This window comes from Danio rerio, chromosome 24 (assembly GCF_052040795.2).
Source record: "Danio rerio strain M-AB ecotype USA chromosome 24, GRCz13ab, whole genome shotgun sequence".
Lineage (NCBI taxonomy): Eukaryota > Metazoa > Chordata > Actinopteri > Cypriniformes > Danionidae > Danio > Danio rerio.
The window spans coordinates 10,366,497-10,394,382 of NC_141044.1; the positions used below are offsets into that span (position 1 = coordinate 10,366,497).

The 27,886-nt window shown below is 34.1% G+C and overlaps 1 protein-coding gene across 8 annotated transcripts in view; it reads left to right on the forward strand.

Moving 5' to 3' along the window:
- pou6f2 (POU class 6 homeobox 2) overlaps positions 1 to 27,886 on the forward strand; it is a 232,754-nt gene that overhangs the window by 45,109 nt on the left and 159,759 nt on the right. For all 8 annotated transcript variants that reach the window (XM_087309297.1, XM_087309300.1, XM_087309294.1 and 5 more), the window contains 2 exons: positions 9,391 to 9,488; positions 25,752 to 25,974. In XM_087309297.1, coding sequence (XP_087165423.1) covers positions 9,391 to 9,488; positions 25,752 to 25,974 — 321 coding nt within the window. The remainder of the gene's footprint in view (positions 1 to 9,390; positions 9,489 to 25,751; positions 25,975 to 27,886) is intronic.

Here is a 27,886-nt window from a genome sequence, read left to right on the forward strand (position 1 = left end):
TCTCTTCCACACTATCCCGTGATGACAATCACGCATACGCATTTGTAGGCATTAAATAAATAATACTTATTATTTAATACTTGTCTCCTATTTAAGTGCATTGTTTTTTATGACGGTATAACGGTATTGAAACTGACACCATTGCTATTTTTAGATCCCGCGGTATACCATATTTCCGTATTACCACCCAAGCCTACTTTTAACACTAATTGGAGGTGTCCATGTTGCTGAACAATGTTTACAAAACAGTCTGATGACTTGTGCAATCGCTTTTATGCTTCTCTCCTGACCTCCTGAATATATAAAGTAGTTGGATGAATTGTAGAAAAGCTAAATTAAGATCGTGTGTAGGGTCTTTTTCCGATAAATCATGCAGCCCTAGCTCCTAGCCATAGTGACCTAGAAAATAGCAATTTTTCCTTTTTTATCACAGGCAAGCATCAAGCTTTAAATAGAAAAAAATCTAAACTCTTTTGTAATATTTTTGAGAAATATGCTAATGGTCTAATCTGATTCAATGATCTAAGCTAAAAGTGGTCTCACCAGACCCAGAGATTAGCTAAATGTATTAAAAACTGAACAGTTTTTCTGTACTAGAGTTGTGAAATTAACCTACTTTAAAAAAAAATAATAAGTGGAGTGTTCCTTTAAGGAGATGTAAGATATCCTTGGCACTTGAAGGGTAATCCACTTAAGCACAGGGTGTTTTAATAAACGGGTCATAAGAACAATAGGATTGGGTAATGGGAGTGAATCGCTGTTGATAATCCCCAAACGCCAAGGCACTCCTCTTTTGGCTTTTTAATTTTGTTGCAAGGAGGGGAAAAAACCCATCGAAAGCCCCTTGAGATGATGTTTATTCATTATTGATCCCCCTTTTTCGCCGCCACATTCAACTAAAATGTGTTAACTTTACTATTATTTGCAAAGGGATCAAGCGCTCCCCACTCAACCAAAGAAAGACGGTGGTTCAATAGGCCACGCTTTGCTGCTTTACTTATAGACGTGATATATAATTCACAACTCGCCAAGTTACACCAAAAGCATCAATGCTCAACGGAAGCATTATTTATATATGATATTGTCATATGCTCTGTCAATGCGATGCTCCTCATCAATTATGCAGCGGAGCGACTCCTTTGATTAGACGTGGAATCGGCTTTGTTTTTCATTTTTGATATTGAGCTCGTGAACATATGATAATGGAGCCTGACAAAGAAGATTTTCTTCTGATGTTTGTCATTTGCCAAACTTTGAGACGAACGCGTCAGCGCTGCATCATTAGCGCTGTCGCTCATCTAGAACATCAAATACGGGGACAAAAGAGTGCTGTGATAATATGTGATCGTCCCACAATTACAAAAAACACTTGTAATAATGCAAAACTTTGTGTCATATTTTGGCTTTATTAATCTGTAATTTTGTTGCTCATTATGGAGATCAAATAATGCAGTACCTTCAAATTCAAGCACTGTTTTGTTAAAATATATGATGTATTGAGCTTTTTGATTCAGTAAGTAATGGAGTATTAATCAATTAAAAATAAATACAGTGGGGAAAATAAGTATTGAACATGTCATGTTTTTTCCTTTAAATATTATTTTTTAAAGGAGCTGTTGACATGGATTTGAACCAGATTTTTCTAAAAACACAAACAATACAAACAAAAATAAAACAAAACTTAAAAAATCTGAAAATATGTGTAATAACAATAGAATGACACAAGGAGAAAGCACTGAACTACTGAAGCGTGTTGAATACTTTATATAAATGGCTTTTTTAGTGGTGGCAGCTTAAAGATGGAGAATTTAGTGACATGCATTGCTCAGGTGTGATTTTTATTTTATTTTTTATTTTTTCAAAGACTTCATTAGTGTAAAAATCTTGATGGTTCTGTGGGTCTCGTCTCTCAAATCTGATCTTTATTTTGTATTCTCTATTGGATTTAAGTCAGGTGATTGGCTAGGCCATTCTGATTCTTGACTTTCTTTCTCTGCTTTTGAAAGTTTCCTTGGATGTAATTTTGATCACTGTCTTGCTGAAATGTCCACCCTGGTTTCATCTTCATCTTCCTGATAATAAATGTTGGACTGAATTAGCTAATATTAATTTAAAATGAGGAAGGACAGAGGGTTGCCGAATAACTACTGAGAGATTTTAGCTGCTGTCTGGGCTTTTATTGCCTTTTTACACCTTCCTTTCTTCATGTGTTCAATGCTTTTTCCCTGCGTCATTTCATTTTATTACACAAGATAATTTGTAAACCTAATTAGGTCAGTTTTCATTGCATATATACATTTCTTTGGTTGTTACCAACGTTAGAAATCTGTTTTCTGAGAAAAATGGTGACATGTTCAATAATTATTTTCCCCGCTGTATTATAGCATAAATAAGTACTTTAAAAATTATATTTTTTAATTTCTCAGTTAATGCTAGTCAATTTGTTGATGCATTTAGAGGTAACTGTTTTAATTAAAAGAATAAGAGTATAAACAAAATAAGAGTGTGGTCACATAACATCTTTGAGAAAACATGCGAGTATAGAAGTTTGTTCACTCGCTCGATTGTTTGTTCGTACATTCATTCACTGAAACTCAATGATTCAATGCTTCTTTTAAACGTTGTATTTTTTTTTTTTTTTTGGAAGTAATTAAAGTTATATCTAGGGCCAGACAAAATCTACATGCATTTTTTGCTATTTTTGTGAAGAACTTTGTAAAACATGGATTTATGCTGATTTACTTTGGGAGTATTGTAACTCAAAACTTAATATATAAAATGAAAGATAATAGCTTTTAAACTTTCATTTAATGTTTACACTGCAAATCAAATTAATATTACTTTATAAACTTTATTGTAAATAAATCACACACTTTCATGTTGGCCAATATTATTACTAAAATTAATTGTAAAAGTGAATAAATATAAATTTACACACATTTCCCTTAAAAATCAAATAGACTCAATGATGGACTAAAAATCTATGGATTTCTGCACGTGCAGATTTTGTGTGGGTCAAGCCATAACTAATGCATTTCATTCTTAATGTCAAAACACAAGCAACACGATCCATTAAAAGTACACAGTTACAGTCTTAGAAACACATTAATCTACATAAAAAAATATTCAAACAACTGAAATATTTGTTCCGTTTGCTAGTTCGTTCGCTTGTTCGTTGTTTGTTCGTTCGCTCACTCGCTCATTTGTTTGTGCGTTTGTTTGTTTGTTTGCTTGTTCGTTCACTTATTTGCTTGCTTGTTCTTTTGTTTGTTCGTTTATTCATTCCTTCGTTTCTTTGTTTGTTCAGCATTTTATTTTTTAAAATTTTTATAGAGTCATTACAACCCCAACCAATGTATTTAATCCTTAATGTTCAAACGCAAGAATCACAATCCATCACAAGAACAGCTTTGCATTCTTAGAAACACTCTGAACTACATGATTTCATTTCTGAGTTATGACACATTCATTATTGACTTTACTTCTCTGGCTCAGTTTTCCCTCTCAGGCAAGATATATGTTTGCGCAGGCATTCAGAGGAAACCAGAACTAACTAATCATAAGCTCATGGTGTTTAAAACACACATAAGAATGGCTGAACGCTAAGCAAACATCGGTGGGTTTAAGTGTTCCTCAGGTGAGCGGTAGTCATCAGATGCGCTTCATAAGTGTGCAGGCTAGCTTGATTGCAAACTCTTTTATTAGGTTTGATCAGTGTGTGTGTGCGTGTGTGTGTGTGTGGAAGATTAGGGCCACAGAGACAGGTCTTTACCCTCCAGTGATCTCTGGAATAATGAGGATATGTTACCATGGCGATTCTCAGTGAAGCCAATGCCAGTGAAGAACCATTTCAAATCAGTTGTTTTGTTTTTTCGGTGGTCATCACTGCCCTCCTGTTCCTAGTTATTAAATGTACAAGAACATTGTGGAAGTAGAAGTAACATGGGCAGAGTCTCTACCTGTTAAAAATGTAGTAATGACGAGTTACTGTATCTCTCTTTTTAAAACATGATTTTAATTATCCGGATTTGGTTTGGGAAATGCATGATGTGTATACATAAATCCATATATAGTTAAAGGCAAAATTATTAGTCCTTCTGTAAAATTTTAATGTGTGTGTGTATGTGTGTATATTTGTATATACATACATATATATACACACACACACACACACATATATATGCTGTTTAATTGGGCAAGGAAATTTTCACTGTATTTCCGATGATATTTCTATCTTGTTTATTATAGTTTGGCTGGAATAGAAACAACAATTATATTTTAAGGTCAATATTATTATTAATATATTATTATTATTATTATTATTATTATTAATAATAATAATAATAATAATAATAATAATAATAATAATAATGATAATGATAATAATAATACGAGTGAGGTCTGCTTAATGTAATTTGTTGATTCAAATAAGTTTCCTTTGTACATTTGATAAACTTTTAGAAGAATAAACCCCAACGCTTTTTTTTCTTTTTAAAAACACTTGATTGTATGCTCAAGTTTCTCCTGTAATTTACACAAAGCATCTGGGGTAAAAGAAAAAGATAGTTGTGTTAGTATGTTTAAATCTTCGGTCGCACTTTATATTAAGTGTCGCTTATACCTGCGAACTCACACGGTAACTAGGTGTGTAAGTACACTCTGGTACATAGTATTTACTTGTGTAATACTGGTGCAACTAAACACATGTAACAAAACAATAATATGTACAAGTTCAAATACGTATAAGGACATTAATAACACAATCTTTGAAAAACTACCCTTTTCATGTGAATTACTGATGTGATTCAACAGTTTACCTTAAAACAATGTATAAACATAAGGCATTTGTATATTTCTATATAGACTTATACTTTTTTGCCAGAAGTTTGCTGTTGTTAAACAGTTGCAAAAAGGCTTAGGTCAGGGGTCACCAATCTCGGTCCTGGAGGGCCGGTGTCCTTACAGGGTTTAGCTCCAACTTGCCTCGACACCTGCCTGGATGTTTTAAGTATACCTAGTAAGACTTTGATTAGCTTCTTCAGCTGTGTTTGATTAAGGTAGGAGCTAAAATCTGCAGGACACCGGACCTCCAGGAACAAGTTTGGTGACCCCTGGCTTAGGTTTTATATATTACACTGTAATTTGTGACCATTTTACAATTGATATTGAGTGGACAGTTCCTGAGGATTTACCCTGTAATTACGCTGGTATCACATGGTGAAACCCTCTAATGCAGCGTTAGTTCTGCCATCCTTATTCTAATACAGTGTTTAGAAGTACATGGTATGCAAACAGATGTGGAAGTGGGAAAACACCTTACTCAATGCACTTATGTAATTCTTGTTACAGATGTTTACATTTTTAGTGTTGTTACCAATGTCATGTTACACATTTGAACTTGCACATACTATTCAGTGTGTTGTTACATGTGTGTAGTTGCACCAGTATTACACAAGTAAATACTATGTACCAGTCTGTACATACACTGTAGTTGCATACTACTTGCACATCTAGTTACCAAGTAAGTTCACAGGTATAAGCGACACTTAATATAAAGTGGGACCAAATCTTCTTTTATATGTAGTGCAGTTGTTGAAAGAAAGAAAAACGAGTTCTGTAAATCAGTAAAAATAATAAAAGTAGTAGGTTATTCTGTCCTTGACCGTGAACCAAATGCAGTGTGCCACAAAAAATCGACTTTGCTATAGTAAATGCTCCTTTCAATAGCATTAAACAGCCAAGACCTTGTCTGATCTTTTTTTTTTTTTGACCATTTAAAGGGGCTTTAATGGCATTTTTTTGAGTTAATGATACATATGCAAACATTTTATGTCACATTCAAGTCAGTGTGATGAACTTTTAACTCTGTCTGATACTAGCCTAATGTTGATGTTTTATTTTGCTGAAATAGCATCGAAACATCTAGGGTTTTATAAGCCATTGTATGTATATAAACGAATCGAAATCAAATACATTTATATAAAAAATTAATTCAGATGGATTTGGAACAAGGGTGGGGTGAGTAAATGATGACAGAACTTATATTTTTGGAAAATTGTCTCAAGAAACATTTAAATCACTAGTGTAGCCTGCAGACTTTAAAATTTTGTTTTTTACACAGTTCTTCCTTTAACCCATCAGGAATGTCTTGCCTCATAGCCTTATATTTTAAGTGCTTCACTTTGAACTCTGAAGTGCAAATCAGAATTATCATCTTTAATAAAACACAGCATGCCAGAGATTTTTGTCCATAGAGCTGTTTTCTTATTGATCTTGTTGTTTTTTAATGTTTACTTGGGTAACACATTTGCTTGCTTTACAAGGTCAAATTGAAGTGGTTTTGTTGATTTGCTCGCTCCATTTATGCTTAGAGAGGAGCATTGACTTTCTCCAATAAGTTTGACATGAGAATTGTAAAGACAGTAGCTACTGTAGCTTGCAATGGCTTCTTTTTCATACCTTTCAACTCTTCATCAGTGCATTTTTTTGTGTGCAGGTCAGGGATACTAAGCTAAAACAAAAAGCATAAAAGCTATTGTGTTGTAGCGTGAAATGAATGTGAACTGAAATGATGAAAGGATGAACAAAACAAAACACAAACAATATATTGCTTAATCAAAAGTTAACTTTACAAATGATTTATTTTTTTTACTGTTACTCCTTTGTAAAAAAAAAATAACTACAATTTAAATATGTTTAAATAATCAAAACAATTAAATAAACACAAAAATTCTAAAATCCCTGGCTAACTTTTTGAATTCATTTTTTTATTAAACTCTAACTATATTACATTGAAGAATTACTTTCTGATAAACATTTTTTAGTTTAAGTCATCTCAACAAACATTAATCAGACTGAATATAATATTGAGTTACACTTTTTACATTATACTGTAACAAAAATAGCTGAAACCTCATTAACTTTTAAAAAATAAATTAAAAAAAAATAAAAAATAAATTTTTTTGTCATGACTTTTTGTAAGTAAATTTTTGCAAGTAAAAATAATCCAACAATATTTATACAGGCACACTGCAAAATCTAGTAGTAAAAATCACTAAATGTTAGTTAACTTATATTTTTTAAAGGTTAATTTGACTCAATAAAAAAGAGTTATGGTAACTTATAAATTGATTATATTAAGCAGAACTTCAAACTAAGGAGTTATGAATACATTCATATTTTTTTTGTGTTACCCTAACTCTAATGCTAGAAGAAATACCAAACCATTTAAGTAGCTATATTGTTCTCTTGACTTAAACAGTTTAAGTTATTAATACTGTAAAAGTTTGATAATAGCAACGCAAATAATATATATTTGTCACAATATGTAAGTTTACAGAATTTTGTTTCAAAACTAAAATGGTTTGCCGCAATTGGTTTACTCAAGCAGTTTGAGTTAACTTATCTGGTTTTGCAGTGTGATTAAAATGAAAAAGAGTTATGGTAACTCATAAATTGATTTTATTAAGCAGAACTTTATTCAACTGAGTTATGGATTAATTCATTATATTGTTGTGTTACTTTAGCTATAATGCTAGAAGGAATACCAAACTATTTGAGTAGCCAGATAGTTGTGTGGACTTTGTTAACTGACCACTTTAAGTTAATTGACCTAATAGTGATTTAGTAACTGAACTTAAACTGTTTCAGTTACTAATACTCTAAAAGTTTGATGATATCAACACAAATGGTATATGTGTATGATTAAACATTTAAGTATGCAGTACTCAAACCATTTTGGTTCAAAACCTTATAGGTTTGCGGCAATCGGTTTCCTTAAACAGTTTAAGGCCCAATCCCTTACAAGTTAAGATCGCATTAATGTAATACGAGCATGAGAATCTCTTTGCTTGCGTGCCTATTTCCTCTGTTCATGCACAAATCTTCTTGGACGCCCTCTCAAATATATCCTAGATCCTTTGTGCGCTCTCAAATAAACACTGCTAAAGTGTGATTTAGTGAATTTTTTAACGGTATGTCTCTGACATTTATTAGATTTGCCAGGAATATTTCTGAATGTCTCCAATAGACCTACAGAGTGGCATTAACGCGTCCTGAAGTAAAGTGAAACAGCCATAAACTCTAGCAAGATAAAGTCATTGCAAGCAAAACCATAGACCTTTATTTATAAATAAAGTATAATTATATAAACTGTGTTCATCTTAATTGAAAACATCGTGTTTACTGGCCTGACGCACCACGCACCTGTCAGTCAGCATGTTACTTTAAAGGGTTAAAACAAATAGCGCACAGCACTACTACGGTTACAAAAAAGTTTGCACTGTTTTAATTCACTTACCTTTTAATACATTTTTGTGCGATTATAACCTGCTATTAAAAAACAACAATAACTGAATGTTTTGAATGAGAAGCTGTAATGTAGTCGTGGCGGGAAGAATTTTGGTGTGGCGCCACGCAATGGAAGAATGAATGTAGCGGAAACCATGCCCTTGATGGGTGAACATTAGCCAGTGGGGGAGTGTCTTTTGTCTCACTAGATGTGAATTATTCATGACTATTGTCACTCCCGCATAAAGCTGAGATGGCCCAAAACAGATTTTACAAAATCTAAATCAATGTAATATATTCTTTGAATCAAAGAACAAAATAGTTTTTACATAATTATGAATTAAATACTCTAGCCTTCAAGAATGGTTACTTTAAAATCTTGTTCAGGCACATTGGGAGTGTTTTTTTGGTCAAAAAAAGAATAAGCAAGCATGTACATTAATATTTCTCGCATATTATTGTAGCACAGTTTGTGCTCAATACAAAAAACAAAAAAACAAACAAACAAAAAAAAAAAACATTTTGGCCATTACTATATAAGTTGAAATAGCTGGAATAAGTACAAATGTCAGGGCATGTCATAAAACCTTAGGGTTCCCAAAATCACCGTAGACCCCTGAGGGTTAAGTGGATTGACCATAAAACAATTAAGTGCCCCCACTCACCCCACCACAAAAAAAAAAAAAAAAACATCTAGAATTGTGTTGTTTCAGCTCTATTTAAATAAGTAGTTTGAACAAAACGCAAACATCATTTTTTGTGTACAGTGTGTGAAATTTGACAGATCGGGCATGTAAAATGTGATGTGTGGTTTGAGCTGCTGAATTAAGGGAATGCTGTGATGCGTATGTAACAGTGCTGATGTGTTTAGCAGGAAACACATGGTGTACAGACTTATTTATTGGTAAATTGCTTTACCGCAGCAGCTACAGAGCACCCTACTGAGGGCTCACTGCCGTCACAGCATGAAAATGTCTTTGAGTGTTTGTGTATGTAGTTATGGGAAAGGAAAATGGAAGAATTTTCTGTAAAAGGATTTTATTCTTTAAGATTGGACGAATAAGTGTTTTGCTCTCTCTTTCTGTCTCTCTTTCTCTTAAGGTGGTCGCGTTGGTTCAGTTCAGTCTGATGCCAGCAGCAGTCCCACAGAACATGGTCATATGGGCCAGTCTCATCCCACGTACCCTGTTGGACCACAGGTGAGAATACACAACACTGTGACATTAGAGGTGCTGTCATTATTAAGGCTGATTTTGGGAGTAACCAAAATTCTATTCCAGGATTCAAGTCATTTTATTTCACAGTAATGATATATATATTTTTTTTACTATATAATCATTTAAATAGGCTGTTAATCCAAAACATCAACAACAACAAAAAAAAATTATAAAAAAACTTAAAGGGTATCTATTATGCAAATATCGCTTTTATAAGGGGTTTGAACACAGTCTATGAATATATCCAGCTTCTAATGGTGAAAATGTATTTATTTTATTTATTATAATCACACTTTATAAAAACAGTCTGCAGAAAGAGTTTGATTGACATTCTCCCATTGTATGTGTCATCAGAGGAGGAAAGTCCCACCCATTAGTGATGATCTTTCCCTCAATATAGGGCTTTTTTGAGTCTGCCATGTTTTTGAATCATTAGCACTTGCTTTTGAATCTGCCACTATGCTGACACATAGGCATTTATAGCTCTGCCCACGTTTGAAAAGAGCACAATCTCATTTGAATTTAAAGCGCAAGTCACCAAAATGACCCAATTTATGATCAAAGCCATGTGGAAGAGTCATTAAACATTATTTACGGGATATTATGATATGAAACTTCACATACACACCCAAGGGACATCAGAGACTTATTTTACATCTTGTTAAAAGGGGCAAAATAGGTTCCCTTTAAAGACTTTATAAATGAAACAGACAAATTTTAATCTTTTTATTTTTTGGAATATACTAGGGCGAGGCAGTGGCGCAGTAGGTAGTGCTGTCGCCTCACAGCAGGGAGGTCGCTGGGTCGCTGGTTCGAACCTCGAGTTATTCTGTGCTCACATTCAGAAAACAGCAAATTTAAATCACAGGGATAAATTCACCTCAGATTACTGACATGATCATACTATGAGCATACTATGAAATGAAATTTTCCTTCTAGAATAAAGAAATCTTTATTGGCTTTGCTTTTGTAATAATAAAAATTATATCTTTCATTGTAAAACAATAATTAAACGTTGTCATGTTAAGAAATAAAAATGTAGGAAAATTATAGGAACAGAGAAATATGTAGGAAAATAAATAAATAAATAAAGATGTAGGTAAATAAATGAATAAATAAATAAATAAAGATGTAGGTAAATAAATGAATAAATATGTAGGTAAATAATTAAATAAAGTTGTAGATAAATGAATAAATAAATAAATAAATAAATAAATAAATAAATAAATAAATAAATAAATAAATAAATAAATAAATAAATAAATAAATAAAATTAAATTAAAGATGGATGGATGGATGGACGGTCGGTCGGTCGGTCGGTCGGTCGGTCGGTCGGTCGGTCGGTCAGACTTTTAAGGAGAATGCTAACTCTACACCCAAAGTGTCACCCCATCCCCACATACAAATGCAAAAACAAATACACACTCGCACATACTCCGAGCAAATCAACTGTGGTCTTTTTTTAGGGACGAGCAGAACAAACAAGCTCTTTCAAAAGATGGAGAATGATCATTGTCTCTTGCCATATCCAGCTCAACACGCTGCAGTGATGTCCAGGCTTCTTGTCTCCTCGTTCCCCTGAGTTCTGCCTTAATAGATGAACCCTGTCAGGACAGTCCCAAAGAAACAAACACTTTTCAGCCACACTACTCTCTCTCCTTGTGCCATGGCCAATTCCCTTGTTTCTGGATCAATATGTTTTGATGGATTCTCACTCTAGAGACGGATATTGTGTGCGCTGCCATTACGGAACTGGATCAGTAAGAGGGCAGTTAGCCCTACATGGGTCCCACTGCTTTCCTGTTCCTCTGGCTTCATCCACGCACACTGCTATCAGTCTGATTACCAGTAATCTTTCAGCGCTTCCTCCGCGGGGCCGCTCCCTCCGTTCTTCTTATTAGAAAGAGGGATGAGATGGGGATGTTTGGGAAAAGAAAAGGGTAATTTAATCCCAAAAGCCAGATCAAGAAGGTGCAGTGTGTTGTTTATGGGCCTGGGGTTCTTGTGAGCTCCTGCATTCAGTATTGGTTCTGTTCAAATTAGTCTTTTTAATAACTTTTTATCTGCCCTTGGATGAGTCAAAATTGACCCATTACCATTCTTCATACACATTTGTCATCTTGTTGTGTAAATTCTTCAAACCGTAATGACCTGCTCCACAAAACCCTCTTTTTGACTGATGTCATCAAGGCCTCCAAACACATTCTTTCACAGTCTAATTTGATCCCATGATCAGTACGGGACCAAGTTCTGCATTTACTGAATGGATATCCAGTTATGCTACAGTCCTATTTCAGTATTTTGCTTTAAAATTTACAATGAAGAACAAATGAAACTCACATAATTAACTCAATTTTCACAAGCCAAATTCACAAGGTTTTGTTGTTTTTACATGTAATTTCACATTTTTTAATAGCTTTGTGTTGCATTTATATTTTGGTGTATTAATATAGTAATCATTTTCTTTCTTAAATGTTTAGCATGGACGTTGCTAGGCCTATTTTAGGGGGGCTGTAGCCTCCTATTTCTATAGTATTTCTACTCAGCCCCCCTAAAACCTTTGCGATTAGCCAATTAAATTTGACAAGAAAACGGCGGCAGAATTTAGCTCCTCCCTGTTTTTTGTTTTTCATTTGATCAGCAAACCACAGTCGTGGACAGGGAGAGTTTGTGTGTTTTGGTGTGTGTTTATCGATAAATTGGTATAATATCAGCTTATTTGCAGTTGTTCGATATAGATAACCTAGTATCACCTGTATCTCAATGTCATGGAGAAGCAGTCGGATTTCTCGACGTTCACCTCATCAGCACAGCCGTTTCCTCCAGTAAAAAAAGTAACTTTTAACGAACATTTTGCTTTTTTTTATTTCAAAATGAACTACTAATATTAAACACTTTACAGTTTGTGTGACATTAACTCCACCACACAGTCTTGCACAGAAAGGATTAAACAGTGACAGCAGCACTAACAGAGATAGAAACACTAAGTGTTGTCTAGTTTTAAAAAAATGCTTCATATCTATTATTATCATTCATTTTTACTACAGTAAACAGGTGGGTTGAGCCTATTTGGCTTATTCAGAACTCAAATGGCTATGCCTATCTATGCAATGCAGTGGAATACTAGTATACAACCCATATTAAACAAACATTTTTAAATGTATTACTATCAAATTACTATTTACAAATGTAATATTAGGCTTTTTAGGCTGAGCCCCCCTAAAATGATAATCCTAAAATTGCCCCTGATGCACTAAAATAAAAATTTGAGGCTGAAACCAAAATCTAGATGCACTTGGTCAAAAACAAAAACTGCTGTGTAATAATTATTTCTTATTCATTCATTCATTTTCCTTTTGGCTTAGTACCTTAGTTATCAGGGGTTGCCACATGAACTGCCAACTGTCCCGGCATACTTTTTATGGAGGATGGAAGGATGCCCTTCCAGCCAGAACTAAAACAAAGCCAATGGTCCCAACATGTTTAATGTTTTACATTTTTATATTCTATAACTTCTGAGAAATAAAATAGAGCCACATATGCATAAATATAGTTATGATAGCTGTTTTTACATTAGGTTATGATTGAACTGCCTCTTGTTACAGTTATGAAATGGTTTGATAAAAAATAGGAAATGCCAATGAGCCAGTGAAATTACCACATTGAAATGGTCTATAAAGCAAGACTTAGGCTGTATAAAGGCTGTAACTTTGGTTTGATAAGTCGGGGGACACAAAATTGGGGAAAATGTTTTCAATGTAAATTCCATTTCCTGCATTCACATATATTTAGGAACTGTGCTGTCACAAAATACAAAGCGAAAAAAAAACAGGCTAATTACACTAATTTCAAATTAACCTAATAATGTAAAATTAAGAAAGAAAGTAAGCCTTTATGAACAATGAGTGCTGAATCCCCAATTTAGGGACAGGCATCAGCAAAATTAAATTACATGAAAATATTGACTGTTATTTTATTAATTGTAAAATGAAAGTAATAAAAATATTTAAATTCCTGGTGCTAATTTTCTGTGCTGCACAAAGTCCTAAACATTAGATGAACATCAACAGGTGTGGACACATTCTGTCTGACCAAAAATAGTATTATTCGAAGCTAATATACTGAATCAGCCAACTTGCATCTTCTTTTTTTTATCCATATGGATATTAAAGTAATCTCCTTTCGCTGCTTGGGAGTTTCATCGCTGACTAAAAGGATTGTTTCAAATGCAGTTACCTTCTCATTAGAACTTTGACCAAAGTATTTTGAGAGCATGCAGGTGAAGTTGTTAGATGCAGATGCGCGCATTGACACACACAAACTCGCTCTGTTCATCCTCATCTAAAAAAATACATAATTGGGGGATTCAAACAGGATTTTGAAAAGTGTATGAACATGTCCCCCCTGTCCCGGTGGAAATTATGCCTTTTGATATAAAGTAATTTTGTAAGACTTTTTCAATTTAACTTTGATTATATTGATACAAAACTAACTATATATACTGGCAAAAAAAAAAATGCACACACACACAAAAGCCAATAATATAAAGCAAAAAAAAGAAAAAATGCACACACACACACACACAACGCAATAAAATAAGGCATCTATTACCAGCTTTGCCATGACGGCTTAGTAGCACCTTTGTAAGCAGGATGAACAAATACAGAGAAATGTCATGTTGGCGCGTTGTTTGATGGGACTTTGCTTTTTAGGTGAGCATGTGCAGCTCATGCATAGCTATGTATACCTGAACATATAAGCGGGATATTCACAGAACAGAATACTGAGCTATTTTGAACTTTGACCACAGCAGGCATGCGGGCTAGTTGATGGTGTGCTCCGCTGCTCTTCTGCTTTAGACATCGTTGCATAGCCTTTTTTCAGCTTTTTCCTGCTCATTTTTTTTTTTTTTTAAGGTAAATTTTTTCGGCTGATGTTTTTGTCTTTTATTCGAAAACACCATTTTCTGTCTCTGATTTTCAGCAGCCGAAAATTCAGTGCATCCCTATTGAATAACACAGAACAATGTGACTCTGTCACCTTCAATTCAATGTATGTTTATTTCTATAGCGCTTTTACTATATGGATTGTGTCGAAGCAGTTTAAGATAGAAGTTCTAGTAAATTGAAACTGTGTCAGTCCAGTTTTCAGAGTTGAAGTTCAGTTTAGTTCAGTTCAGTGTGGGTTAATTTTCACAGTTCCACAAGTGCCAAACCAACCAAGCCAGTGGTGACAGTTGCGAGGAACAAAGCTTCACCAATTGACGAAAGTGAAGGAAAAACCTCAAGAGAAACCAGGCTCGGTTTGGCACAACCATTTCTACTCTTGCCAAACTCTTCCATGAATCTGCTTAGCATACGGTCTGGTTCAGGATTATGGAGACCCCCTTCACTGTCACTATTTACCTATTTCCTAAGCCAATTAACAATTTCATTAGTGAGTTTTTTCCCATTTGTTTATGGTTTAAGTTTGAGATTTTGGATATGATTTATGCTCCAACTACTTCTGATGTAGAAAAATCTAACAGATCAAGCTTTTTTTTGACATTTTAATAGTTTGAAATTATATTAATTGGATTTGTCTTGTAAATAATTGCATGAATTTCTTTCTTTCTCTCTAATAAAAAATAATAATAATTATTATTATTATTGCATATTATTTTTATATTATTTTATATACACAATACATATATAATCACATTTAAAATCACTGAAACGCATATTTAAATAGACACCTTTAAAAAAATTGGGATCTTTAAAAATAAACCACACATTTGCAATCTAGACAACTATATTCTTACCTAAAAAGACTGGAACAGGGCTGATACTAGTACCAGAAATAACGGTATATAAGGTGATATTATTCTGCTCACAAGTCAACCATCAAACTTTAGAAGGAACATTTTCATGTGTAAAAGCATTCACTAAAAAAAAAAAAAAATTATTGCTATTATGCATATATCAGTATTATTTAGCATATTGTATGTTACCTTAATCATAAACAGTCATTTAAATGCAATTTAAGTACAATTTAATGATTTTAAAATGACTCTAAAATTAAAAATGTAAGGTTTTAGGGAAACACTTTTTCTACATATAGAAAGGTGTTTGGCAGATTGAGAGTATGTAGAAAAAGTGTATAGCAGCAAAAGAAATGCAAAAAAAAAAAAAAGATAACTTTATAGATGGTTCAGAGCACACATGCACAGTGGAAAAACAAAATCTCCCTCAACAATATTGCAAAATGGTAGGTTATTTATCACTATTATGCCACAGTATCTTTGAAGAGTGTATCTCGTGTATGTAAATGGACATTTAGGAGCAGCGAGGTGGTAGCGTGACTTAAACATCCCAAGGGTATTTTGAGTGAAGAGTTGTTCAGCCATTTTAAAGTGTGTTTTGATCCTGGGGGATCCCATTTCACAGACACGCTGGGGTTCAGATCAGTTTGTCAGCTGCCTTGTCGCTTAGAGTGAGGGCTGATGGGAAAACGGTGTGAGCCATTAGTGGATCTAACAAGAAAAAAGAATAAGAGAAGAACCGCTTTTCATGCTGAGTCAAAGAGGATGAGTCCCTTCCTTGGTTCCTGCCACAGACATTTTGCTGGTCACAACACAATAGATTTATTCCTAGAAAAAATTCCATTGAAAATACAGTGAGATTCCTTATACATATGTTATTGTAAATACATGAAGTCAGTTGTATGTGCAGATCTAAAAATGTTTCTTAATGTAATTTGGGGTGACAATCAGATTTGTTTATTGATATTTAAGTTTGATTTAAGTAAAAAAAAAAATATAAGAAGCTATTGTAAATAGTCTGACAATATTGTAAAAATGTAAAAAAAAATGATATAATAATAGTATAATAAATATAATAATAATAATACGATCTACATAATGTTATATTATATGGGGTGGTGCAATGAGTGCTAGTTTAATTTTCATCAAGTAAAAAGCCAAATAAATCATAGTATATGTTTATTTTAACACCCCTGGAATAAATTCTGAATACAAAATAATAATTATAGGAATATACTTTTTGTACCAAAATCTTTTTAAGACCCCCAAAATTAACATATTTAGATTTTACATATATCTATATTAAGGTTTACCTGCAGCATACCAAATAGTCAGTTTTTCTTAAGCGCTCTGTTTCTCAACTTGTTTTAGTCATCTTCAGACTGATGGAGGCTCTTCAGTTCTGTTGTTCAGGTCAAGTGGCCTTTAAATAATTTCCTCAGTACAATGACTGATGTTCTCAAAGGGCCATTAAATGTTGATTTGAACCAAACCCAATGCTATGGACCAATTTTGTCATTTTTTAAAAAGAATTCAAATAATGCCACATTAAAATGGCTGCATTATATAAAGGTACAATTATGGTCTTGTTGAAAAGTAAAACATGTGGGTTGCTTTATTTATAGATTGGAGCACCATCAAAACCATCAAACTATTTTTTCTTTTATGAATGTAACATATGGGGTCAATACAATATAGCAAGGATGAATGAAATTAATCAAAATACTGTAGTTTATAGGGGTGCAAATATATTTCTGGTTCAAATAAATCTTTCTGTTTATCAAATAATTTTGACTAAAATTTTAAGAGTAATAAAAAGTCAAACACTGATAATAATTGTTAAAAAGTCTCTATTATGGGTTTTTGAAAATGACCTTCCATAAAATGTGTAACACAGCTCTAAGTAAATGAAAACATACAGCTGAGGTTCAAATCTAAAAATGCACCATGTTTAAAAATATTGATTCTTTAGCGAAATAGTTGACTCGGAGTCGAATAAACGAATCGAGTTGGATTCGGATCTTTTGTTTGGTCATTGATATGGTACATCACCAAATATGTACTTCCAGTTCCTGTGAAATGTGCACGCGATTTCCCTGCACACAAGCGGAGTCGCGGGGAATCCCGGGACTGATCATGAAGATGACGATCACTGACAAATAGAGATTTGGCTGCGGGGTATAAAGGGTTATAGACATATTCACAACAATACCACAGTATAGCCAACCTTCTGCTGTGTTTGTTCCTGTCATTTTTCTGATTTTTGATACAATAATCTATGCTGCAATGCGGGATTCGTCGGCCATTTGCTATTGAGAGAGCAGCAGAGACTATAATCTATGGGACTTTGTCAGACTTTGACAGGGACTTTGTCAGTAACTTTTACAGTTCATATGGACCAGTTTCTGGATAAGCGTACCATACTTTGACGTCAAACAAACCCGGCTGAAGACCAAAAGTGCTAGTGTGAAAGCACCCTTATTCTAAACTGAAGTAAATCAATTTTATTTATCCAGAACAATACCAGCATTCTACATCAATCTTCCTTTCTAAATTACTGGAATGTTCCACAATTTGAAAGAGCATGACTTTGACTCTTTTTTTTCTTAATCTTTTTCACTTCGTTGTGAAAAGCAAAACAAAAATAAAGATCAAATGGATGTATTTAAATGAGCCTGTGCTGTGATAAATTTGTAGCTTCATTTTATTTGCTCTTCACATAATGACATTTGCAATGTTAAATTATCAATCTTGTCCACGTTACCATGTAATTAGTAATACTAAACAAAAATAAAAATATAGCTCTTTTACATTATAATGTTCTAGAGCTGACTTTTAGCTCTCTAAAATATATAAACATAGTTTTTCTAACCGATAAAAAAACTTCAAGCATCTTGTGGGCACAGAGTCAAACCAGGCAGTGGCATTCACTTTGAGACTGAGATAAGATGCTGGCAGACAATCTTTGATTTTGTGCTTCAAATAACCGACACACACTTAAAACAGCAAGAATAAGCATATGTCACACAGCTCTGTCAGATGAGTCTTTGTTGTCATTCTTTGAGTGGTTAATTGATTTTTTTTTTGTGTGTGTGTGTGCATTCTTTTTATGTCAGTGTTTAGAGTGAACGAAATGACAAGTGACATTTCTCTGTATGTTCTATAAGAGGGGTTTTCGTCTGTTTGACAAATGCCTTTTGTTTGAAGAATTAGAATATTAAACAGTGTTGTATTATGCTGATTACCGTTTGATTCAAGATGTTTGTTTTAAATGAAATGAGTAAAGCCTTGTCTTATCACACAGAAATCAAACGCATCAGTGAACCGCTTTCAGTCTGAACATTTTCTCCAGACTCCTCCATCCTGAAAATGCTTATTATTTAATGTTTGAATAATTGTACCTCATATCTATCATAGCAATTCTGTTTTATGCTATTCCATTCCCTTTTTATCAGCATTCATAAATTAGGAAAGCGCAGCAAGCCAGAAATGATGAGACTGCTTCAACCGGAAATGTTTTTGGTCTTCTTCTTAACATTCAAATGTACCATTTACACCCTATTTTCCATACACTTAAAGTGTTTGAGAGCTGTTGGCAGTACAAAAATGCATTGAGGAAACAATTCATAAACAATATAATGTACTGGAACTTGACTGGAAAAGCCCTCAGCGATAAAGCTGACTGAACAAGATCAAGCCAAAAAAAGCAGCTATAAATGCTAATGGGGAAGATTATAATGTAGCTTGTGTGTGTAACGGAGAGAGAGTGAGAAATTGCTGACTTGTAAGGAGGAGGAGCAGGCTGCGAGAGTTGTTTCATAGACAGGATTTGTTATGTACAGTATAAAGGTGTAAAATAGTTTGCTGTGAAGAAAAATGCACTGGTCTCTTGCAGAAAAAGCATTCAGCAGTGGGTCATGAACATACCAACGTGTTTCATTTCTAGGGATGCACCGGTCCCTATACTTGGATCGGAAATTGGTTTGACACCATATATTTTTGCTGGAGTGGGTATTGGCCAGCTGGCACCGATCCAAATCCGATCTTGCACGTGCGCTATATTCTGTGTAATTTATACGCCAACAAAAGCCACGAAGGTAGCATATGACAAGGCACTGGAAAGCTGTCATGTAGGCCTACTACATCCCAAATGTTCTGAAGCCATTCTACAGTTGTGAAGTATAGATGAATATTATTGTGGTTAAATTCATGTTCAGTTCAGCACTTCCCGCCGTCAATCATTCTTCATTCATTTACAATTCAAACTGCATGTCGCGTTCATGATAACATGAAAAACTCTCCAAGACTGTTTGTTCCTGTTAGTTTTAATTATCAGTGGAGAAATGCATTTAGTTCTGCATTAAATGGTTTAATTTTCACCTGTAACATGGAGTTTATTGCTGTTTTACATCACGTTGCGCTGTGTCTGTTAGACTAGCAGTTCGCATTCACAACACTTGAGTAAAGAGGGTTATTACCTGCACTTTACACACAAAGTAGGCCTACCTGAAAGTTTCAATTAGAAAAGCCTCAATAATACATTGACAGATCCTCAACAGAGTGATTTCTTCCCTTTGTGCTGCTGTTTTGAAAGTGTTAACAGATACCGGAGGTCTCAGTGATGCATCAAGCACTTCATCAAGTGACATGCGCCACTCCGTAAAACTATTCTCATAAAAAGTTTCTGTACTCTCATCCTTCCGACTGAGTTTATTCTTTCGATGTGAATACTTTAAGTGCTGCTAATAGTTTGTAAAGCCTGGCTCATTGTGGTCAAAGTAGTTGATTTAAAGTTAATAGAAGTGAAACTGACAGGCGCAATATGAATTGTCATCAACATAAAATTATTAAGCCCAATATAGGTGGACCTTGTTCTGAACTTCACTTCAAATGTTCTTGTTTATTTAACAAATTATACGAAACTAAATTCGTTTAAAAAAATAAAAATTCTGACAAAAAATAATTGTTCAGACATACTTTCAGTTTCATGTTCAGTGCTCCATCTTACTCGCAGCGAGTTTAGGTGAGGGAATGTTTGTTACGTAAAACTGGCCTCAGACGGTGTAGTTTAGTCTGTGTCAAACCTGCAGGAAAATATCAGGTTTTGCTAAAAGGCTGGATATTTCACTAACGATTAGGGCCAATGATAGTAGACAATTACCGATTTCAAAAAAAAAAATCTAATTTTACAAAAAGAAAGCTGGACCACAACAAATCAGATCAATGTCATAATGATTGCCCAAATAATATAGCCTATAGTTTACAGCAAACGTCATGTTTTTAGTTAGATTGTGTCGTCTGTCATATAATGTAGGCCATAAGTCTGTTATTTTTTACTAAAGAAGATATATTATTTGAGCACCAGAACTGTAGAAACTGTATTGTTGTGCTAGTTACTGAAAAATAGTAACTAGTTACAGTTACTTGTTACTTTATCCAAAAATGTATAGATTTTTATTGGATTATACAAAAAGTAATGCGTTACTGTTCAAATAACTTTTTAATTTGAGATTTGACTTTTTCTAAAGATCATTTTAAATGCTCCCATTAATGCCCATATAATGTCACTTCAGTACAGCATGGAGAATACACTGTTGATCAGCTTCACAGTTTTAATTAATTTGCATTCTCACAAAAAGAACACAAGACAGACTTAAACAAAAAGTAATTTTTAACCACTAATTAAGCACAAAATGTTACCAGCAGCACAAAAATAAAAATATCACAGGGTGATAAACAAGTTGAATAATATATTCGGAAACAAAAAAGCACAAACTAAAGTCACTTCAGCATTATAAAAGTTTGTATTTAACCTTTCAACATGTTTCAATATAAAACAAACACAAAACCTTTATGAAATAAATGAATGAAAGTAATCTGAATTATCGTTCACAACCTATTCGGTGAAACTCAGCACCAAAAAACGATTTTTCTGTTTTTTAACTTTATAATTCTGTTATAGACAACCATAAATGTTATGAATTTTATAATAATAATAATAATAATAATAATAATAATAATAATAATAATAATAATAACAACAACAACAACAACAACAACAACAACAACAACAACAACAACAACAACAACAACAACAACAACAACAATAATAATAATAATAATAATAATAATAATTATTATTATTATTATTATTATTATTATTATTATTATTATTATTATCATTATTATTATTATTATACATTTTATTTGTAATGCGCTTTTCTTAGACTCAAATCGTTACAAGCCAAAATACCAATAAAACAACAATTTTAAAAAATAAATGAACAAAATAATTCTATGCTAGAAGACTGTGTATTTGCCCTTCTGTTACTCGAATCACGTCTTTGTGTCATTTTAATTTAGAACAAGCCTTTTCCCCCATTTGCTCTTTTTTACTTCAAACTCATCAGTGCAACTTTCCTCTTGAAGTAAACTTTTACCCTTTGAGTTTGATTAATTAATGGGAATATATGACAGGATGGTGCTCTTGAATCAAAACAATAGATCCCAATGAAGCTGTTCACACAAGTCATGATTCATCACTGCATGACAACACACTTTTTTTTTTTTCATCCATTGTTGATTTTTTTCCCCCTCTGTTGCCCTGCAATCCAATTAGTTTTGTATGGAAGAGAAAATAGATGTTCTTGTTGGTGTGTCACTTCATTCTGTGTTTACTTCATATTTAATTATACTGAATATAATTAATATTAATCTCCTTTTGAAATAAAGAGATTGTAACTGCATACAGCATATCTGATCATACCTTCTTCCGATATGTGTATTTTGAGCATAAGATTTTGTATGCTTCCGCGTTCAAAATCTGTACATAAAAACTTGATAGAAATGTTTCTACTGAGGAAGCCAAATATGGTTACAACCAGTGCTTGAATGGAGGGGGGATGCGGGGGGATGGCATGCCCCTTGTGGAAAGAATTGACAAAAAGCATCTCCTTTGTAAAACCACCATTCTCTTTAGATTAACAACAGTGTATGTGTGTGTGATGTAAAACTTAGCATGTAAATGAAATATTAAAATTCTCTATTTATGGTAATTTATGACTTATAAACAACAACGATTGACCAATCAGAACTCAGTACTGTAATAAGGTGCAATGCACAAGCGTAATACAGTTCATTGCATCGTTTTACACGATTTTCAAATTGTCTAAGAGAGCAGTTCAGGTGCAACTTTTAGCATTAAAAAAAAAAAAAAGAGAACAGAAGGTATTATATTTACTTGTTTAATATTATATATAGTTGAAGTCAGAGTTATTAGCCCCTTGAATTATTAGCCTCCTTGTTTATTTTTTTCCTCGTTTTCTGTTTAACAGAGAAATTTTTTCAACATATTTCTAAACATATAAGTTTTAATAATTCATCTCTAATAACCATTTTATTTTATCTTTGCAATGATGACAGTAAATAATATATTACTAGGTATATTTCAAGACCCTTCTATACAGCTTAAAGTGACTAGAGTGAAAGTGTAAAGGCTTAGCTAAGTTAATTAGGTTAACTAGGCAGGTTAGTGTAATTAGACAAGTTATTGTATAACAATGGTTTGTTCTGTAGACTATCCAAAATAAAATTTGCCTAAAGGGGCTAATAAGACATGTTTTAAGACATACTGTGAAAATGTTTTTGCTCTGTTAAACATAATTTGGGAAATATTTAAACAAAGACAAAAAAAATCAAAGAGGGGCTAATAATTCTGACTTTAACTATATGTATGCTGTACCTGCAGTGCATAACTGCATTTCAGAACAGTTTAGGCTGCTTGACGCGAGTGTAACCTAAGCTGTTCTATTTTTACTGTAAAACACAGTTAACAGGGCTTGCTAACATTTACTTTAGTGACCCTATTTTCGCCGTAAATATCTAAGTTACAGCAGATTCTTGGTTCACTGTTTCTAAAATGAACTGTTATTATTATCCCTCAAATCAGAACGCAAATATTGTGATGTCAGATTAATCGGATTAAAATCAGATTATTGGTGTCCATGTAAATGTACTCACTGATGCCCCATTCACACAGGGTGTCAGGGTCAACGCATCCAATTCGCTTTGAATGAGTGACGTCAGGCATTGCCGTACTGCATTGTAGATACATCTGCACCACTTCAGTGACATTGCTTGCTGCAGAAGTTGGTAATTTCTCAACTTTTCAAGCGCCAGCGGAAGTGTCAGCCAATCAGCCTTCTTCAGACACGCACTCTGTCAAGCATTGAGACTAAAGCCTCCTTTCCACTGTACACGAGAAATGACAAGCGACAGACCTAAAGTCCTTCATTTCCAATGGAGAGTAGCCGGGGAGCTGCATGGAGTTCCGATCCTCTCCATATGTGGAAAATTCGGATTCGAATTGAGGTGCGGATCCGTTGAAATATTTGAACTCCTGCGACTAGACCGTATGCGACCGGCCGACCGAATGTGATGTATTTCAGTGTTGTCCAAGCAGATCTGTGTACGTAAGATGAGAAATAGGAGTTTTTCCGTTATTTTTTTGAGTCAGAAAAGGTCTATATTAAAAAATGATAATTTTTACTCATAAATGAGTAATAAAACATATTTTTTATGCTGTTTCCACATTTCCTTCAATATTTTTAGCTGTCTATGAGTTTCTGGTATTCATTCATTCAACCATGGTGAATGCACAGAGAATAAAGGATCTTGCTTTTGTACTCCTTTATTTCTGACACCACGAGATCCGCTTCTCTCCCATGGTGCATGACAAAACTGAAAATTCTTTGCGACTGCCACAGGAGGGCGTATTCCAACAGTCGTGTCCAAATGTCGTGTTCAGTGGAAAGGCAGCTTAAAGCCCTGTGTAAATTGGGTGTGAGTACACTTACATGGACACCAATAATACAATTTTAACTTGATTAAAACAGTACTCTGATTAAGAGATTACCATGTAAACATCAGTTTTTGATTAATTAAATTTGATGATGGTCATAATCAAACGAAACAGAAAAAACTTGTTGGAGTATGGTGATTTTAGTCGCATTAATGAAGTGCTGTACAGACATGTTAACACCGCAATCAAACTATTACCATCATGTAGGATTTCCGTCACATTTTGTGACAGGATAGTCTAAACACCTCTTCACCTACTAAGTCAGTGAAGGACAACAGAAAGTTTTGTTCCCCATACGGCATGTGGTATCAAATTCCATTAAAACAACACTCTTCCAACAGTTCTTACTTGTATCCAATATCTCATTTGTCAAGGGGGCATGCATGAAATGTTCCTGAATGAGGAATGTTCCTGAATCAAAAAATTAAACACCGGAATTTACATGAAGCTGCGAGGAATGTTGATAGTGCAGTGATGTTAATCAAGTTATGTGCCATAACATGTAAAACGGAATTGTCAAAGGAACATTTTTAAAAGAAACTCATGTAAACACCTTAATCATATTATTGTCATATTCAGATTAAGGCAAATAACTTGATTACTGAAAACCATATAAAAGTACTCAATGAGAGATATACTGAAGCATGTTGGAAACCAGTAGCCATAGTAGGAACAAAAATACTATGGCAGTCAATTACTGCCGAACCTCAGCTCAGTTGGCGTTTCTGTGTGGAGTTTGCATGTGCTCCCTGCCTTCGCGTGGGTTTCCTCGAAGTGCTCCAGTTTCCCCCACAGTCCAAAGACATGTGGTACAGATGAATTGGGTAGGCTAAATTGTCCGTAGGGTATGAGTGTGTGTGTGTGTGAATGTGTGTGTAAATGTTTCCCAGAGATGGGTTGCGGCTGCAAGGGCATCCGCTGCGTAAAAACTTCCTGGATAAGTTGGCGGTTCATTCCGCTGTGGCGACCCCAGATTAATAAAAGGACTAAGCCGACAAGAAAATGAATGAATAAGTCATCAAGTAGAGGGAGAGTAAATAATGACAAAATGTTAAGATTTGCACAAACTATCCCTTTAATAGAGGTGCTTCATTGTACTTCATGCTTGAGGAGAGATAATTTTACAGATAAGAATGAAATGGAAATAAAAAAAAACTCTAAAAAAAAAAAGGAAATATTAATACATTTATAAATTATGATAAGGTAGGTTTCATAATTAATTTCAAGAGGAGATCATGATATAATTGAGCACCACTGGCTTCTTCTCTGTAATTAGTAATAATCCAATCAGAGTGATCCAAGTTTACTATGAATGAACCGCTAACTTATCCAGCATATGTTTTACACAGCGGATGCCCTTCCAGCTGCAACCCAGTACTGGGAAACATCCATACACAATCATTCAAACACATACACTGCGGCCAATTTAGTTTATCCAATTCACCTATACAGCATGTCTTTGGACTGTTTGGACGTGGAGAACATGCACACTCCACACAGAAACGCCACCTGTTGCCATTTTTGGAGGTATTCTACAGTACATATAAACCTTCCTGCTAACCTTCAGGTTTGCTCTCTTTTTCAGTCTCTACTAGTTGCTCAGCAGCTGGCGTCAGCAGTTAGCGGAGTGATGTCTGGTGGAGCTCCGGGTTTAAACCAGCCCATACTGATTCCGTTTAACGCTGGTGGGCATCTGGGTGGGCAGCAGGGCCTGGTTCTGTCTCTGCCCACTGCTGCCAACATACAGGGCTTGGTCGCAGCCGCTGCTGCTGGTGGCATCATGGCTCTCCCTCTACAGAATCTGCAAGGTAAGAGTCCATACTTATCTCCCCTAATTGCATCCATTAAATAGAACATGTTAATAGTTATCTGAAGCAATGTTATTGTAAGGATGATACTTAAACCATATTAGTAAAAAACTATATTATTAAACAGTACTTAGGTTTTATTGGGATGGATCATCAGTCGTCTTAAATAGATCTTTTCTGCACTCTGGTATGAGCTGATTGAAATGTTCTTTGGCTGGGTAGGCCTATCAAGAGTATGTATTTGCTCTTGATAGGGACGTACAGACCTATAGACACATTCTGTTACGTGCTTTTAAAAAACATGCCAACACTTAATAATGCAAATAACAATTAATGAAGCACGTCCTATGCAGCAAAAGTCAATTCGTATGATTTTACCGTAATCTTTGAGGAGGGATGAATGTACAGAAGTTTAGAGAGGTGTTTAACCGTTTTATCCCTATTGTCTATTATATACAGTTGATGTCAGACATATTAGCCCCATCACCCCCACCACAACCCCCCCCCCCCTCCACCACCCCCCCCCCCCCAATTTTTCTTTCGTTTTTAATTATTTCCCAAATGATGTTTTACAGAGCAAGGACATGTTCACAGTATGTCTGATAATATTTTTTCTTCTGGAGAAAGTCTTATTTGTTTTAATTGGGCTCGAATAAAAGCAGTTTTTAATTTTTTTAAAAACAATTTCTAGGTCAATTATAATACCCCCTTTAAGGCACATTTGTTTTTGATGGTCTACAGAACAAACCATCGTTATACAATAATGTACCTAATTACCCTAAACTGCCTAGTTAGCTTAATTGACCTAGTTGAGCCTTTAAATGTCACTTTTGTTTAAGTTGTATAGAAATGTCTTGAAAAATAGCTAGTCAAATGTTATTTACTGTCATCATGGCAAAGAAAAAATAAATCAGTTATTAGAAATGAGTTTTTAAAACTATTATGTTTAGAAATGTGTTGAAACAAATTGTCTCTCCATTAAACAGAAATTGGGGAAAAATAAACAGAGGAGTTAATAACTCAGGGGGGCTAATAATTGACTTCAACTGTGTCTGTGGATTTAACCCTTTGAGCACATTTAGGTTACTGAGGGTTGACAAAGCATTATTTTATTGTAATGGCGATTTTATTATTGGTGGGGACATTTTAGTAATTGTTGGATATTGGTGGGGACATGTTCCCTCCGTCCATGCCAATTCTATGCCCTTGAGGCCTATTAATAATCAATTCAATGAATGGTTGAAATAAACGCGGCTACTGATGCCACTTACAAAAAGACAATTTTTTACAGCGATCAAGTTCTTGAAAGCAGTAGTACTTTGAGTGTTTGAGCATCGCTTTTTATTAATTCTAAAATAAAGAGATCTAAATGCACCAGTTACATTTCCACACACGATTACTTGCAAAGAAATGGGGGTCCGCAAGCATTTTAAACACACTTTAAACGCAGCTGTGTAAGCAACACTAGCCCTTGTGAGTGATGTACTCTAGGCATGGGACGGTAACCACTTTCAAGGTATACCGCTGTTTGGAAAAGTCAAGGTTTTTAAACTGCCAAAATGTTCTGTATTACCGCTGCTAAGGTATGTGTGTATTTTTTTATTTGCATTTTTTTAGGACAACAGTATCTCCAGTAAAAAAAAAATCCAAAGATGCCATTTTAATTTATAAAGAAATTTGTGTTTTTAAAAACTAAGAAGACAGCAGATGTCAATGATTTATTTGAATTGTTTAGCCTGACATGTTTACTGTTCCAAAATATTTTAAATATTTCAAAAAAATAAAATTTATTGTTTTCAAAGGGGAAAAAAGTTTTTGTTTTTTACCCTGGCATTTAAAAAGAGTATATTTTAAAGCAGTATTCACATTACTCTGATACTGTGAAATCTTAACATTTTTATCCAAGGTTATA